A 17,047-nucleotide genomic window follows, 5' to 3' on the forward strand; every position below is an offset into this window, starting at 1 on the left:
TCTGTACTCGAGTGGAAGAAACCCATTATCCGAAAATACATTCAAGCCCATTTGTCTGTCCCAATGACTACCCATTTCTACTAATTCCCCCAGTATTATATCCATACAGATACACAAACCCCCTAGACCAGCATATACTCACCTTTACAAAAAGCGTTCGACACTATACATCCATGGCTCAGTAATGGTGGTTGCGCTTGACATGCTGGTCGATGTAGCGACGCTCGGCAGTTTCGGAGCGGCGGACAACATTGTCGGCGGGGTGGCTCATGAACATGTCATCAATGTACGAACGGGCCTTGAGGCCAGACTCCCCAGAGGTAGTGGCACGGCCGCCAGAAGCAAGGTAGTTCTTCACATTGGCGCACTCCTTCTGGAACGAGGGTTTGGAGACGTAGGCTGATGCTGCAATCTCACTAGGGCGCTCGATCCATTGAAGGGCCAGACCCCCGTCCACGTGCCAGACGATGTGGCAGTGCATGAGCCAGGCACCTGGGTTGTCGGACTGGAAGCCGATGACAGTGTAGCCAGGGGCCGGCGCAGTTGGGCCAGCGGAACCAACAAGCATGACAGTATCACGACGGGTTGGGTTTTCGAAGTTGAGAGAGTTGATATCGCCATTCCAGGCAGTGGTTCCCTGGCCCAAAACGCTCATATCATGACCGTGCAAATGCATGGGGTGAGAGGCGAAAAACTGGTTCTGGATAATGAAATAGTACCACTCGCCCTTCTTCTCAAGGAAGATGGGATTGCTGATGCTAGAGTTGGAGACCTTTCCGTCGGCGATGGACTGGAGGGTAGGCTGAGTGTAGTTGACATGGATGGCACCGTTGTTGAGGAACCAACGGAAGACGGTCCCATCGTCAGAAGTAGCGACGGTGGCGACGTTGCCGGCTGGCAGAAGCGATTGAGAAGCCTGGAACGCGGACTGAGAACCTCCAGACTTCTTGACCCAAGGAACGAGCTTGGCCAGGGGCTCATCAAGGCAGAAGCGGAAGTCATTGACGGTCTTGTTGCCAGCAGTCGAGGTAGGTAGAGTCAAGGGAGCACCCTCGTATTGGACTATTCTCGGATTAGTACAAATAGTCTGCAGTGGGCAGCGTCAAACTCACAAATACCGTTGGCATTGCCAAGACCAGTGTTAGCACAGCCAGATGGGCAGCCAAGTTGAGTAACCGCACGGAGGAAGTAGCCAGCAGTAGGCTGGTTCATCTCAACAATGACCTGGATAATTGTTAGATCATGAATACTTGGGAGTGCTGCAGACTCACGTCATAACGCTGGCCAATAGCAATGTTCAGCCATTCGGTGCTGTAAGGCTTGATGGGAACATAGTCGACAGCGATGACCTGCATCTTGTGGTTGTCAAAGTGAACGGAGAACATGTTCTGCGAGGCCGAGTTGATGAGACGGAAAAGATGCTTCTTGCCGGGCTTGACCGTCCACAACGCATGCTTGCCACGGGATAGATCCGGGAAGGTATTGTGACCGTTGAGCATGTAGTTCCATGTTCCGCCGGGACCGAAATGAGCGATTTGAGCATTGGTGGTGGCAGCAGTCATAGTGTTTGTGCCGTTGCCGAAGAGATCATCAATCATGACGGTTCCAGAGTCGATATCGTAGTTGGCACTAGCAGGGCCGTGAATGATCATGGGACCACGAATACCGTCACCAAGCTGAGTCACAGCGTGGGAATGGTACCTGCAGACCATTAGTTGGCGAGCTGGATCAAGATAATCACTGCACCTTACCATCCGGTGCCATATTGCGACGCCTTGAATCTGTAAGTACGGCTGTCTCCTGGTGCCAGAGCACACTCGGTCACACCTGGAACACCGTCCTGGTCGTTGGTGCCCTTCTGGATGATACCATGCCAATGGATCTGACAAGATTAGCTACAATATCATGTGTAAACCTCGAAATACTGACAGAAGTAGCGTTGTCCTGCATCTTGTTGGTGACTTGAACTTCAATCCAGTCACCCCAGTTGCACTCAATGGCGGGTCCTGGGACCTGTCCGTTGATGGCAAGAGCCAGACGAGGAACGCCATCAAAGTCCAGAGTCGTGTTGGTGAGAACCCAATTGTAGGAACACGTCTTTCCGGTGTCGGGCCCGGAGGTGTAGGCATCAGTGTCGATAGAAAAGCCACCGCACCACTTGGAACGATCGGCGGCGCTGTTGCAGCCTCCTTCCGAAAGCGGCGGGAAGGGCTTAGTTACATTCGAAGCCGCACCGCCTGGAGCAGGCCCAGTACCGTTGCTACCACTTCCACTACCATCACCGGGGTAGTCAGACCAGCCGGGGTATGTAGGGGCTGCCTGACTGGCCGTGGATGTGGCATCAACGGGAACTGAACCAGTCCACGTGTACACCTGCCCGTCAGTGCCAACCACGTGACCGCCTGGAATTCCTGGGTTAAGGCCGTGACCATCACTGCCAGGAACTCCCCAGTTACCACCGGGGCTAGCAGAAGTGGCGGCAGACCCTGCGCCAGCATTGCTGCCGCTGCCGCTGCCGCTGCCAGCGCCATAGCCGGAACCTGAGCCTGAGCCAGAGCCCGAACCTGAACTGGAGCCGGGGCCGGAGCCGGGGCCAGGAGCCGCGCCAGAGCCTGAGCCTGAGCCACTGTCGGAGCCTGCACCCGGAGCAGGGCTCACAGGAGCGGAGCCAGCACCAGGAGCCTGATTGGCAGCCGGAGCAACACCAGTAGGAGATGCGGCACAGAAAGAGGCGCCAACTAGAACCGTAGTGCGGAAGACAGTGGTGCGCTCGACATATTCTGTCTCCGTCGAGGTGTCGGTAACAGTTACCGTTGATACAGCAGGAGGGGCGCCCCAAGTCGAGGAGGTCGCGCTGGTAGCATCAACAGGCTTGCTGGAGGGGACACCAGAGCTGGACCAGCTACTGGCATCACGCCAGTCGGCGGAGACCGAGCCAATAAGGCCGAGGGAAAGGAGGCTGGAGGTCTTGGAGAATTTCATCTTGACTAGGTGTCAATGGGTATTAGAAAGTGATAAGGAGTGAATGGGATTTTGGTAATGTGCCCCTCAACAATTAACGATAGTGAGGATTTACGTCCCTTCGACGGAAAGAGTGACTGTGGGTGAAAGACCCAAAGAACGGACTGCGGTCAAGATGCAGCTCAGAAGGAACGACAGACGAGATGGACAAACATGGAGGATCGAAAGGCGGTTTTGAAGGACGCCCTGACCGGTAGGCTGACTTCGTATGGGAAGAGTTCATCTCCAGCAAGTCAGGCGAGACATGGCCGCTCCTATCCAGAAGCGTGCATGATGGTCGCAGGTCGACATCAACTCCGGCCGCCTGTGGACACAGATGGAACCGCGACACCCAGTCATCATTGTCGAGACGCGCCACGCCTCACATACGGCGTGGACGGATGGAAAGTTTAGACCTTAAAAATAAGGAACAATCGAAGCACAACCTAGCCCCAACCGAAGCTTTGGCGGCTGGAGCTCCCAATCTCGTGGGGGATGAGTCGTCGTGTTCGAGGACTACCGTCGAAACCCTCCTGCATGGTGGATAGGAGGTGCTCCATACGTATCCCTCGCATCGGAGAAACTCAGAGAGCTCGAAAGCTGGCTACCGTGGATCCCAGACCCATCAAAGCACCGGTTGGTAGGCGATTTCAACAGCTCTCAATAGCACACAGGCAGGCTCAACGGCTCGTAATGCTGGTGTGCTTGTCTTTGACGTGGCTTTCTGACGAGGCATGGGAAATTAGAATCGCAGCATGATGCGGGGAGTAGTCTCGTCTGTGTCAGCCGCGCGGGAGCCGCTGATGATTTCCCTAGCTGCTGATAGGCTGCAATAAGGCGAGTTCTGGGCTATTCTCAGCGAGTGCCCCGGTTTGAGCTGTCTCAGTTCTCCCAACGACCTATCTGAAATGAGAACCAAGGTTTACCAAGCTCTTCGCTTGTCAGTGCCAATTTTATCGTAGATGATGCTTGTCTCTCGCTTCCAGGGCTAGTGGTCCATCGCATGGGAATAGAGCAAACAGACGATCATTTCTGCGTCAACAGAGGTCGTGGGGCCCAGACGACTTGATCTCATGCCATATCGTTGTACTGTAATCTGGACAGCGAAGGCGGGCAGTGCGGCATGTCCAGTATCGCTTGCTTGAGCTGCATGTGGCTTGGACTCAGGGGTAGTGAATCTGCAGGGATGTGGCGACTTTTGCTTTGGTACCTGCGTTAGCCGGCTTCCCGCCTTACTGAGGGCGCGAAACTTCGGTTTAGCCCCTGATGCACGCCGTCGACCTCATGGTACTCGACCGGGGCTTGATCGATTTTTCGGATCTGCGGCTAGGTGCCCAGATCTGGTAGACGGAGGCGTGATCGAGGGAACAGCGCTGCTTCGCCTAGTGTTCTCAGGCAGGGCTTCGTAAAAGTCTGGTAGTATGGGGATTTTGTGTGGTCTTTGATGGGTCTGCATCTCTTCCAAACATTTGTTGTATCCTTTTCTTGATCGAGCCTGAAGACGCGGTACTGCTCGAGGTGATGCGGTGGCTGCGAGCTGCCAGATCTGTGCAACCGAAGCGTCTTCGAACTTTGAACATATGCGGTGCACATCATCGCAGCATCTGGCGAAACGGAGACTTGGTAGATAATCACTGTCGGTCGGCAATGACATTCGTGCTGGGCCATCGTTTCATGGGTATCGTCGTGACAGTCAAGGTAGTAGGCAAGGAGATCGTGCAGGACTACCGCAGAGGGAAGCAGGTGCAGGTGCAGGTGAGACATATTCGATGCAGTTGCATTCCAGGCAAGGGAGCATTGGCTTTCCAGGCTGCCCTGCGCCTACCCTACAGCTCGCTTGCCGCCAATTAACTATTTACGTTGCAACAAAATCGTTTGTGAAAGCAAGGCCAATGCACTTCACCGCTAGACATCGGCCATTCGCAGCTACCAGCCTACTGCATTGCGGTATCGAAGTCGCCAAAGTCGTCTTTGAGACCCTGCGCATCGGCTTCTTCAGCCTGGCGTTCTTCGGCCTCATTTGGCAGCATTGCATCTTGCCAGTTCACCCGGTCTTCTAACTGCAGCAACCCCGCCATGACCTCTCGACCAAAGTTGACGCTGAACCTCGCGTTTCCAGGAATGGAGAAGAACATCGAGGTTGTCACACCACCTTCGCCGCCATTACCGTTGGCCTCTTGATCGGCTCTCTCCACCGGATCGGCAGAAGGCGTCCACGTCCACACCCGGAAGAAATCGCTTCTCTGTTCCAGGAGCTGATCAGGGTCGCAGTCCTGAAATGCTTCGTGCTTGTACTTTTCCCTCGCCAGCTTGAAGGCCCCGTCCACCAATCGACGCCGAATCTTCTCTGCTTGAATGGGCACCACTTGCCAGTGGAAATGCCTGATACCGGTCCGGTTGACCTCGTAGCAGACTGCACCAAGCTCACCACTGCTTTTGGCCCCGATCATTTTGTTCAGAGCCTTACGATACTGGTTCATCTCCGTGAACTCCTTTGACATTTCCTCTCGAGTGCGTAGTCCGTGAGCCGCTTCATCAGCCGCATGGAATAAGGGGATGATCATGGTGTGACCAGTGAACGACAGCTGCGGGAATGTCTTCGGCTGAGGCAAAGGCCCTCGCATGACAGTAACAATGCTGTGGTCAGCAATGGATACCACAAGGTAGTCTTTGAAGTTCTCTCGACCCATGCACATGAAGCAATCATCGGGATTAATGCGAGGTCGCTTGGATCTTCGGCCGCCTCCGCCACGCTCCTTGAAGTCCCGATCAGAAGGTTTGTCGTATTCAGCCGGACGCGCTCTCTTGCGCGGAGGTGAGCCGCTGAGGAAAGGCTGCTCGGTCCACTCGTCGGCCGATGGGGGCTTCGATGTGTCGATGGAGAATGCATAGTGCCAGCCTTTGCCGTGATCCACGCTTGCTTTACTCTGGAATCTTGTAAGCTTTGCTTCTTCTAATGAGCCATATTCTTGTGGCTGTTTGAAGAGTTCGCGATTCCAGGCCCCGGCTGGACTTGAAGAGAAGTGATACCAAGGCTGAAGAGTCTGGCAAAGTCTCGCAAGTGACTGCACGCCAGCATCGGCGTCCACACCCTCTGGTACTTCGATGTTGGAGAGTCGAGCGATGTTGGCTGGCCACTGGTTGGTAAGGAGAATGTGAGCCGAATGAGCACCTCCTAGGCTCTTCGCTTCCTGATCACGGAAACGAGGCTCATACTTGCCAAGACTCTGGACAGGCAAAGCTTCGTCCTCGATAAGGCGTCCGCCAACTGAGATGATTCTGATCCCCTCGGACGTGGTGAGTGTACCTTTTCGTCCCAAGTACCTGAGATTCGGGACGACTTCGTCTGAGCTCTCTAGGCGTTCTATTACTTTAGCTGGCAGTGGTCGGTCTCCAACGGTGAAGTATGTCGGCCTGCTCAGCGTAATGCCTCCGCTGAGAAAGGTATCAAGTTCTGCATCAGCGGACTCGCCCTCGCCAAAAACATCGCCGACGATGAGAGCGATGTCTAAAGCTTGCTTATCACAGGCTTTGTTGATCTTGCTGAGACCTTTTTGGAGCTGTCCCTGCAGAGCACCAACCACCAGACTATATACAATTAGCCCAGAATTTGCACCCAAGGACTTGACTTACACCTTGGCTACGCCCATCGCGTGAACGAAACAGGGCTCAGTGGTTTGCACTAGGGATTCTTCACCTTCCCTTGTCAAAGCGTGATCTGTCCTAAGCGCTGGTAGCTGTAGGCATCATGAGTGCGTTAGGATGGGAAGAAGTAGCAGATCGCAAATACTTCGACCCTTATGTAAAGGCGCCGCAAGCATGATCATTCACTCATCTAAATCTGATCTCAACTTCGAGACAAGGCTACATGCCAAGCGGCAAGGCTGACGTCTCGGGTCTAACTCAATCAAGGAGGTGATCGGCACTTCTAGCGCTGCGGGGATCCAAAAAAATGTTGTAGGCGACTCCGACGGCGAAATCACTGCCTGCTCAAATGTCTCTCAGATGCGTGGCTGCCAACCCAACTCGCTGCACATCTTGGGCTGCATCATAATGCACTAAATACTCCGGTAGCGGCTCTGTGTTGCCGCACCATCGCTCAGCAAAATGTTCAGGTCGTCGCGCAAGGCGAAGGGCACGCCCGCTACGAACAAACATGTCTTCGAACCTTTTAGCAAGCGCATCGCACGTCTCAAGATCGATCCTATACACACTGTTCGCGGCCGAAGCGCAATCGATGAATCTTCGGATCTATCACAGAGTTACTTCCGAACTGCTCTAGAAGAGTGGTCCTCGCTCAACCTCACGGTAACCTTCGGTAGCTTCCTCCGCAGCGCCAGCCCTCTCTCAGAGACCCTCCCTCAACTTTTGCACCATGCCGACCTCGTCTTCGAGCTCCTGGTCCAGCATATTGAGAAGAAAGACTCTTTAGCATTGGAGCCTTTGCTTGATCTGACTGCACAATTCGCTCACGATCTGGGTCAAGAGTTTGAGAAATACTTTGGACGAGTTGTATCACTTGTGGCAGATGTTGCGGCTACCCAGGATGGTTCCGACGTCGTCGAATGGTGCTTCACCTGCCTCGCATGGATGTTCAAGTACCTCTCCCGCCTTCTTGTGCAAGATCTCCGGCCTCTACTCAGAATCTTCCGTCCGTACCTCTCCGCTCGCAAAGAGTATATCTCACGCTTCTCTGCCGAGTCGCTTGCGTTCCTGATGCGTAAAGCCGCCATCGCATATCCAAAAAGAAAAGCTCCTCTCACATTGGCTCTGAATGAGCTCTTAGAAGTGGAAAGCGGCTCGGGCGAAGGCTCTGACTACGGAATTAAGTTTCTTCTCGTCGAAAGCTGCCTCGGGGTCGATGCCGAGCTACACTCTGGAGCCCAATCGGTTATCAACTGTTTGCTTGAGACTGTGGCATCAACAAGAGCGTCATATAACCCGAGGAGGACCGTGCAAGGGGTGTTGATTGGTCTGGTGCACCAAACGGACAGCTCAAGCTTCGAGCCTGTCGTTTCTGCAATTATCAACTTTACTTCGGATGCATTGGCCGCGAGGAACGACGAACGCCTGGACCTTGCCGTAGAGTGGCTCCGTACTATTTTGGGAGCATGGAAAGCGACTCGTATTTCTCAATGGAAGGAAGTCCTGTCTGTTGCCGTCGCCCTTGCCGAGAACCATCCCGAAGAGCCGCCTGGAGCATTACTGCCGCAAGTTCAAGTCCTAGTTGCCTTGCTGCTGCAATACGCGCCGATGGATCAGCTTCTTCCCTTCGCGGCACGGCTGCTTGATATCTCAACCAAGCAGTTGACACCGACACAGTTCTTCAGCTTTTGCACCGTGACCGCTGATCTAGGCAAAGAGAGGTTTGGAGACCTGTTGTTACCGCGTCTCCAGCAGTACATTGTGTCGAGGTTTTCCGAAGACGAGGCTGGTCTGATCTTTGCGCTTGATCGACTCAATGAACGTGGTATGACTGGGCCCGAACGCCTCGAATCAGCGAGCATATGGGATCAACGGATACTCGATCGACTCTCCGGCGACGCAGCTATTCCCAGCGTACTGCTCGCATCATTTTGTCGATTGCCTCACGTTGTTCGCTTCCCAGTCAACCGTGACTTCAAAAGAGTGATCTCAGATGCCATGCATCTGCGGATAGTCGCGGCGTTGGATGCAGCTGACCCCAATATGGACAGCAGCCGTCGTATTTCAGTAGGCTGGCTGATCGAGGCATACATTGCGCTATCACCAACTCACACCGATGCGGCCGTGCTATGGGAACAGCTGATGCTAGGACCACGTTCCTGTCTCCGTCTTTTGCCTTTTCTCCGTGGTTGCAATCGACTCGCGTCTTTGTACGAGGTCACTGACTCCCTGGCAGAGCCAGCACGAATGCGCATCGTCGCTAGTCTAACAGATAACTTGTTGGCTCCATCGGAAGCTTTTCGCGAGCAGTCTCTTCTACTTCTTCAGACTTTGGGAAGTCGGTCAAATGGCCCTTGGCTGAGAGATACTCTCGACTCGCTCATCGAGATTCTCCGGATTCCCTATCTTCCTTCTAACGCACGAAGCATATCCATGTTATTGCGAAGACTACCCCAACGTCAAAAGGCCCGTCCAGATGACAAGTTATTGGCAACCGTCATCCCATATTTCTGCTTGGGAATGCTACAGAATTACCACGACCAAACTCGAAAAGACTTGAGCCGGGCCTTGGGCGACATGATCGTCAATACACCCCTGGAGGATACGGTTCTCGACATTCTGGGCTCATGGCTACGGCAGCCTGTGGAAAGTGCGGCAGTGGCGTCCGCACCGCATGTGGCGCCGCAGCAACATTCTATTTTTCAAGATGCCAACTCAGTCCGGATCGAATTGGTTTTAAACGAGGTTTCAGATCTCTATGAGAGTCCCACCGACCGGATGGAGGCAATGGCGAAAGACGCACACAAATTGGAGACTATCAAAGCACCGCCAAAGAGTCGCAGTCTTGCGCTACATGCTCTCATGGAGATGATCGAGATCGTAGAGCGGCGATCCAGACTACTCTCACCCATATTTCTTGCAGCCCAATTCACACGCACAACCAACGACGGCACCGAGCATGCTGAGTCCTCCGATTCGTCAGAAACACTCAGTCCTGACATAACCGAGGCAGGCTGGTCTCTAGCTGATCGGAAGCTATTTGTCACTTTGTTTGCCAATTTTCAGAACCCACGAGTACTGTTCCGATCGGCAGAGGTTTACGATAAGCTGCTCGATCTATTGAGCAACGGCAACGCAGACATCCGGAAACAAGCATTGCTTGCTATTCTGCGATGGAAGAATGCTACACTTCTGAAGCATGAGACCATGCTCATGAAGATCATCGAGGAGAAAATACCAAGTGCTGACATTGGTATCATGCTCAATGCTGAATCCGAGGAGAACATAGTCAAGCCCGATGAGCGGTCGACGGTCTTGCCGGTACTCCTCAGGCTCATTTATGGGCTCATCGTTGGTCGATCTGGATCATATGGCTCTCAACAATCGCGAAGAAATACTCTTCTACGAATGCTCTTCCGCATGGACGAGGCCGAAGTCATCCTCTTCCTCAACATATCGCTTGGAAAGCTCAAAGACATCACGCTTGGCCATGATGATACTTTTAGTGATGAGCTTCTGCACCGTGAAATCACTTCTCCAGATCAGAGATACGGCTTCGTGCGGATGATGTTATCTCTTCTGGAGACGCTGCAAAGCCAGTTCGCCTCATTCGGCAAACACGTCGTGGAGCCACTACTATACTGTATACTACGGTCATCATTGCTGACAGATAGTCCATCTGGGAACTCCAACAGCCTCGAACGCAATATACGAAAGAATGGCATTCAGTGCTTGACCATGATATTCGAAACCTCAAGCGACATTGTTTGGCAGCCCTACATACGGCCATTGTTCGCAAGAGTCATTACACCACGCATGAAGGCATTCGCTGCAGAGAACTCTCAGGCGGTATCAACCCTGCTACGACTACTTGCAGTTTGGTGTCAGTCCCCAAAATTCATCTTGTTCCTCACCGATTATGATCATCAGTTCTTGCCGGTCACGTGGGAAACCCTAGGCAGCCCTTTGACGAAACCAGCTGTCAAGGCCTTCATCTTGAACGACATGTTACTGCAGCTGCTTCACAATGCCCAGAAAAGTGGTTCTGATCCTACTTCGAACGTTGTGCTGCAGCGACAAGTACCGATGATTCTGCAAAGCATGACTTCACTCCTGAGCTCAGCACCGGCAACTGATGTGCTTCAAGCCAGCACCGCAGTGTTGCTTGAACTTGCACCCCTCACAACCTCATCTAGTCACAAGGATGCGGTCACTGCCCTCCTAGTCGATCTCCTGGCCTCATCCAAGCATCGCTTATCTCCGGTCGTCAAAGCCAGCCTTTTGAAGGCAATCCACGCGCTACTTAGGTCTTCTGGTGGAACTATGGAATGCCCTGTCTTCGATAAGCTCCTCGACTCGGTCTCCTCGCTCTTTAATTATTTCAAAGACAGACCGAACCGGATAACGCTTTGTGACGCTCTTGAGACCATGACAGAGAGGGACGACCGGCTGAGAGTTGCGTCAGAAATATGTCGAGGCCTCAACGCAATGTCCAGTGAACGTCTAGACAACGTCGACTTCGACCGTCGTCTCGCTGCATTCCAGGAGACCTCGATTCTAGAGATCAGGGAAGACACCGTAAGAGCTTGGAAGCCCGTCATGCACAACCTCCTTTTCTTCTGTCGTGATGAAGATTTTTCTATCAGATCAAATGCCGTGTCTTCGATGCGAGGCTTCATCAAGCGTGCAGCACCGGACTCCTCGACCGCTGTCTCGCAGATGATACACGGAACGCTCCTGCCAGCGCTTCAAAAGGGTCTTACACATGATTCCGAGGTTGTTCGCGCCGACATGGTGTCACTGTTTGGTCTTCTGGTTCAATACCTCGACGAGCCTCGCCTGAGTAACATGAAGCCGCTGCTTGTTGACAATGACGAGGAAGCGTCGTTTTTCTCCAACATCTTGCACATTCAGCAGCACAGGCGCCTCAGGGCTATCAGGCGTCTCGTTGTGGAAACGGAAAAAGGGGCCATTAGTGCCGCCAATATTGTACAAGTCTTTGTTCCCCTCCTTCAAAATTTCATTCGTGATCAGTCGCCGGACGATTCGACCCAAGGGACCAAGGGCCAGAGTCTCCTGGCTATGAAAGTGCTTCTGCAATGGACCGAGTGGAAACAGTTCAAAGGCATTTTCAAACAATACAAAACCGATCTTCAGGGTGAAGAACAAGCTCAGAAGACCGCGATCAAGATGCTATCGCATGCAGCTGACGCTTTGTTGGAGGCTCGGATTCAACAGGATGTTATCGCGCGTGATCCACCGAGCAATGTGTCACATCTTGCAAGATCGCTTCCGCCCTCCGATGTGGTTGCTGAAGAAGTCAGGGAGCAACTACTTTCGAAACTAGCAGACTTTGTGCACTACAGAGACGAAAGAGAGATGAGCGCTAGGCTACCTGCTGCGACAGTTGCGATCAAATTAATCAAGCTGCTGCCGTTTGAAGAAGGCCAAATTCTATCGGCGCCTGTTGTCTTGGATGTTGCAAACGTTCTCAAGAGCCGAGCACAAGAATCACGCGATGCTGGACGGGCGGTACTTGTCGAAATCATTGGACTACTGGGCTCTGGAAGCGTCCAATTCGTACTGCGGCAGATGAGATCAGCGCTGCAGCGTGGCTACCAACTACACGTGCTCTCATATACTCTGCATTCCATTCTGGTCAAGCTATCGCCAAGCCTAGGCCTTTCGGATCTGGATTACTGCACTAGCGATCTGACATCGGTCATCATGGACGATATCTTTGGCACTGTGGGTCAAGAGAAAGACAATGAGGACTACGTCAGCGAGATGAAGGAGGTCAAGAGCAAAAAGAGCTTCGACTCCATGGAACTCATTTCCCGGTGCACAGGCCTCGATCACCTGAAACTTTTGATTCAGCCCATAACAGCGCTACTCACCGGATCACTTCGGTCGAAACAAGTCCAGGATGTCGACAAGTTGCTTCATCGCATCGGCATTGGGGTTGGTCATAACCCTGCCGCAAATGAGCGAGGATTACTGGTGTTCGCATATCACACGATACAGAACTTCTATAAGGAGAAGCCCGCTCCTATCCCTCAGGCGAAGACCAATAATGAGCGCAACCGGGAGCGCTTCCTCGTCCAGGGTCCTGCTTCTCGTGCTGTCGGCTCCGCCTCATCGATGGTCTACAAAGTGGCGCGATTTGCAATCGACCTAGTGCGGTCAGCTTTAGTCAAGCATAATGAACTGCTGACTCCGGAGAACGTTCACGGTTTTCTGCCAGTCATAGGTGATGCACTCATTGAGGGCCAAGAAGACGTTCAAAAGTCCGCCTTGAGACTGCTGTCTGCCATAGTCAAGCTGCGTATGCCGGAGTTGGACAGCAACTGCCCTCTTTACGCTGCAGAGGCTGTAAAGATTGTGAAGAATTGTACCAGCACAGACGAAGAAGTAGCGCAGGCAGCTCTCAAGCTTGTTGCAGCCGTTCTGCGAGAAAGGAAGAACGTCAAGGTTCGCGACTCTGACGTGGTTGAGATACTCAAAAGAATCACGCCGGATATGGACGATCCCAGTCGACAAGGTGTAACTTTCAACTTCATCCGGGCTGTTCTTGCACGGAAGTATGATCTTCCAGAAGTTTACGATATTGTCGACAAGATCGCCGCTACGATGGTAACGAGCCAAGGTCGTGAGGCCAGAGACGTTGCAAGAGGTGTCTACGTTCACTTCTTGGTCGAATATCCCCAGAAGCCGAGCAGATGGAGCAAACAGCAGAAGTTCCTCGTCAAGAACCTTGACTACGATTATCCGGAAGGCCGGCAGTCAGTGATGGAAGCTATGAGCATGCTTCTGAAAAAGATTTCTGGCGACTCGGCTCAGCAGCTCGTTGCTGCCTTCTTCGTGCCCGTCGTTCTCCGCTTGGCAAATGATGAACACGGTGAGTGTCGCGAGCTGGCAGGCGCACTACTTGGCCAGATATTCGTCAAGGCGGATCAACAACGAATGAAAGAGATGCTTGGGCCACTGGAAGGCTGGCTGGAGCAGGATGAGAACACATCACTCATTAAGCTTGCGCTTCAGGCGTTCGGCATCCTTTTCAGAGTCACTGAAAAGGGCAATAACGACCAAGTCCAGCTATGTCGAACGAGGATCGGTGGACTGCTGCTGTCAGCAGCGTTGGAGGACGATGCGGTTGATCTGCAATGTGCAGCTCTTGATCTCCTCTCCATACTAACAGAGGCCCGACCAGCTGCAGTGCTCTCGACCAATGCCGAGAGCATTTGGGCCTCGGTAAGAGCTCTTCTGTCTCATCGCGGCCTGCGAATAAGGCACAAAGCAGCTGCACTCGTCAGATCTTTCCTGGAAAGCTGCGACTCGAAAGCGTGGTCGAGAATTCCACTCGCCAATGCATACGGGCTCCGCTGGGACGCAGCGTCCTTGCAACAACCACTGCGAGCCTGCGTAAGGATCCTGAGGTTGAATCAAGAAGACGCTAAGCTCAACGACGAGATCGTACCGATCATGGTCTTCCTTGGAAGATGCTCAAGCATCAACGGTCTGACCATACCACTCAACAGCAACGCCGATAAGTCCTTAGACGAGATCGAAAACGAGGGGCAGGAGGAGATCAATCACGCCACCAGCTCAATTCCAGCAACGCAGTATATTTTGGACCAGCTGTCCTTCGCCCTGCGACGTGAGACGACCACGATGACAACCGGCGCCTTCCTCCCCAAAGTCGCGGCACTCTATGTCCTCACAACACTTCTCCCGCACCTGAACGACTCATCCCTCGCGCCCACCACGCTCTCCACACTCCTGCTACCACTCATCCACCTCACCTCCACCTCCGCGGGCACGCCGCACTCCGCCGACCCCACCTTTGCCAGGACGTACGAAGGCCTCGTCACTGCCGCGCAGGACGCCATGAACGCCATCCAAGAGAAGGTAGGCGACGAAGCGTACATCAAAGCCATGACGGTCGCCTCCCGTGTGGCGAAGGAGAGGCGCGAGGAGAGGCGCCGGAAGCGGGTGATCGAGCGTGTGGCTGACCCGGAGGCAGCGGCGCGCCTAAAGCGCAAGAAGGGCGACAGGAAGAAGGAGCGCAAGAGGGAGATCGGGCAGCAGTTTGGGGTGAGAAGGAAGGCGAGAGGTTGGTGATTGTGCTTGTGCTTGTGCATGCGAACACCATGGCAGCAGTGGTTGCCCAATGGGATAATTAAAATGCATGAATCAGGAGTTACGTCTGCGTGTCCGGTGTTATGGGTTGGGGTTCTGGAGATTACATAGTGTGACAGATTGGGCTTGATGACTAGCGAAGCATATGAGATGCCTGCGATTTTAGACATTGTGTAAACAAGGTCAATGAATGGCCAGCGACTCGAGCATGGGCAAACGCTCGTGATGACAAACGATAACTTGACAAGAAGACCGTCCCCTGCTTTTCCGAACCGCAACACCCTGCGTCTGGTACCACTGGATACAGCCTGCTCGTAGGATTGCCAGCAGTTTGGTCGAGGTAAACATGGTGAAGTCCCCAGGCAGCTTTATCCCAAGTCTAAAGGCGTTGTCAACCAATTCAATTGGCCTACGTTTCCCTGTTTCGCTGCATGAAGAAACGCATGCAAAGAAAGCCATGCCCCTATAGTCTCACAAAAGAAAGACAGCCTAGCGCCAGGTGCGGAAGCAGCGCGACCACCGTGACGGCCCAAAGAGGCGCCTCACATGAAGCGGCGACGCTCTCGTCAGGCACGCTCTCCTAGCACGCCCCCACATCGTACGCCGTGTCGGGATTCCGATCAATGATCCCCCGGTCGACCGCCATCTGATAGTCCCAGCGCGGGTCATTCAAGCCCGTCGTCTTCCAGCTCCAGAAGATCCACCCGCCCGCCGTCTTCTCGTAGCTCATGACCTGCGCGGCCCAGAACTTCTTGTAAAAGTCAACGTCGTGATCGGGCTTCCAGTCGTCGGTGTTCTCCACGGAGCTGTCGACTGACAGGCTCCACTCGCCGACAAAGACGGGCCAGTTGCCGCTGCGGTCCGTCGTGCAGGCTTCTTGCAGATAGGCGGATTTCGTTGTGGGGAGGCCCGCGTACTTGATGTAGTGGTGGTCGTCGTAGGCGGCGAAGGTGAGGTCGGTGAGGGACTGCTTGGGGTCGCCGGAGCCCCATTTCTCGTTCATCATCTGGATGTGGACGCGGTCGTTGGCGGCGACGTTCAGGGAGGCTTCCTTGTTGCGGATGCGTGACCAGGCGTCGGGGTAGTAGTTCTGGGAAAGTCAGACCGAGGTGCGAAGGAGGTGGGCAAAAACCTTACCTTGTTCATACTCTCGGTATTCTGCTGTGCGTCAGGGTATTTGCTGTCAAATGTTCGTTCTGGCTCGTTGACCAATTCGAGCATGCCGACGGTGCCTTTGTAGGCTTCGTCATTGTGGATCTTCTCGGTCATCCACTCCAACCACTTGCCGGCACGGTCGTAGTTGTAGTCGTCGTAGAAGCCGGGGCTGGGGTTGTATTGACCAGTGAAGGCGTCAGTGGCCTGGGCACCAGGCGCGCCGTGCAGAACGATAATCGTATACAGCCCAGCGTCCCTGGCCCAACCCACGACTTGATCGAGATACTTCTCTCCGCCTTGGGGGAAGTGCTCGCTGGGGTTCACTATACTCTCGAGGAACCAGTAACCGACTGGAATACGGACAGTGTTGAGTCCGTAGTCCTTCATGCGTTCGAAGTCCTCAGCCGAAACCCAGTTCTGCCAGTGCTGGGCCCACTTGCTGTTGGCATCGTCTTGACTGGGCAGCGACGAGACGCAGTCGAATTCGGACTTGGTGTTGCAACCCCAGGAGCCCATGACAGTGCTGGACATCCAATTCTCCAGAATGAACAGTGAACCTAAGTTGACGCCGCGAATGGCATTTTTGTCATTGCCGTAGTCAGAAGGTAGGAAGCGCTTATTGAGGAGGCCAGCCTCGTGAAGACTGCTGCGATTGAAAAGATCGACCCCATCCCGACCGATGATCTGCTTATGCTCGCCTGGGAGCCAAGCGAAAGCTTGAGAGATAAGCGAGAAATAAACGGCAGCCCGAAGCATGATGGTCGAGGCCGGTCGAAATGAACGACTAGAATCGAAGTGCGAGGAGACAAACGAATGAATGACTGGGAGACCGGCGATGTCGCAGAGGGATCTGGTGAGAGCTTGAAGTAGCAGTCGTTGTCCATCACAAGGTTTGGTTTACGAGATTCGTGGGAGCTCTTTCTCCGCATGTAACAGGCATCTCAGAGGGTATCCCGGCTCAGAGAGTTTGGCTCCACGTTTGAGAACTGGTCGCCTTGTTTGTTTTTGGCATCAAGGGCGGGGCCGGGCCTGTGGCTAAGTACCGGGAACGGAGATTGATTTTGGTTCACCAACACTTTCGTACCTTTTCGCTGTCCTGGGATGTCTG

At 53.6% G+C, this 17,047-nt stretch overlaps 4 protein-coding genes across 4 annotated transcripts; 1 reads left to right on the plus strand and 3 right to left on the minus strand.

Annotated features, from left to right (window-relative positions):
* Window positions 1-178: 178 nt before the first annotated feature.
* On the minus strand, window positions 179-2,982 carry HMPREF1541_05507 (uncharacterized protein; the record flags this gene model as incomplete). Its single annotated transcript, XM_008719847.1, has 5 exons — window positions 179-1,062; window positions 1,113-1,224; window positions 1,272-1,701; window positions 1,752-1,882; window positions 1,930-2,982. The coding sequence occupies 5 exons, from the start codon at window positions 2,980-2,982 to the stop codon at window positions 179-181; spliced, it is 2,610 nt and encodes an 869-aa protein (XP_008718069.1).
* Window positions 2,983-4,934: 1,952 nt separating this feature from the next.
* On the minus strand, window positions 4,935-6,650 carry HMPREF1541_05508 (uncharacterized protein; the record flags this gene model as incomplete). The annotated part of the gene is made up of 2 exons (XM_008719848.1): window positions 4,935-6,588; window positions 6,634-6,650. 2 exons carry the CDS (start codon window positions 6,648-6,650, stop codon window positions 4,935-4,937), a joined length of 1,671 nt encoding a protein of 556 aa, XP_008718070.1.
* Window positions 6,651-7,107: 457 nt separating this feature from the next.
* On the plus strand, window positions 7,108-14,766 carry HMPREF1541_05509 (uncharacterized protein; the record flags this gene model as incomplete). The annotated part of the gene is made up of 1 exon (XM_008719849.1): window positions 7,108-14,766. One exon carries the CDS (start codon window positions 7,108-7,110, stop codon window positions 14,764-14,766), a length of 7,659 nt encoding a protein of 2,552 aa, XP_008718071.1.
* A 598-nt stretch (window positions 14,767-15,364) lies between these two features.
* Window positions 15,365-16,695, minus strand: HMPREF1541_05510 (uncharacterized protein; the record flags this gene model as incomplete). Its single annotated transcript, XM_008719850.1, has 2 exons — window positions 15,365-15,874; window positions 15,922-16,695. The coding sequence occupies 2 exons, from the start codon at window positions 16,693-16,695 to the stop codon at window positions 15,365-15,367; spliced, it is 1,284 nt and encodes a 427-aa protein (XP_008718072.1).
* Window positions 16,696-17,047: the final 352 nt, after the last annotated feature.

The sequence above is a fragment of the Cyphellophora europaea genome (genome assembly GCF_000365145.1).
Source record: "Cyphellophora europaea CBS 101466 unplaced genomic scaffold supercont1.5, whole genome shotgun sequence".
In the NCBI taxonomy this organism is placed as follows: Eukaryota; Fungi; Ascomycota; class Eurotiomycetes; order Chaetothyriales; family Cyphellophoraceae; genus Cyphellophora; species Cyphellophora europaea.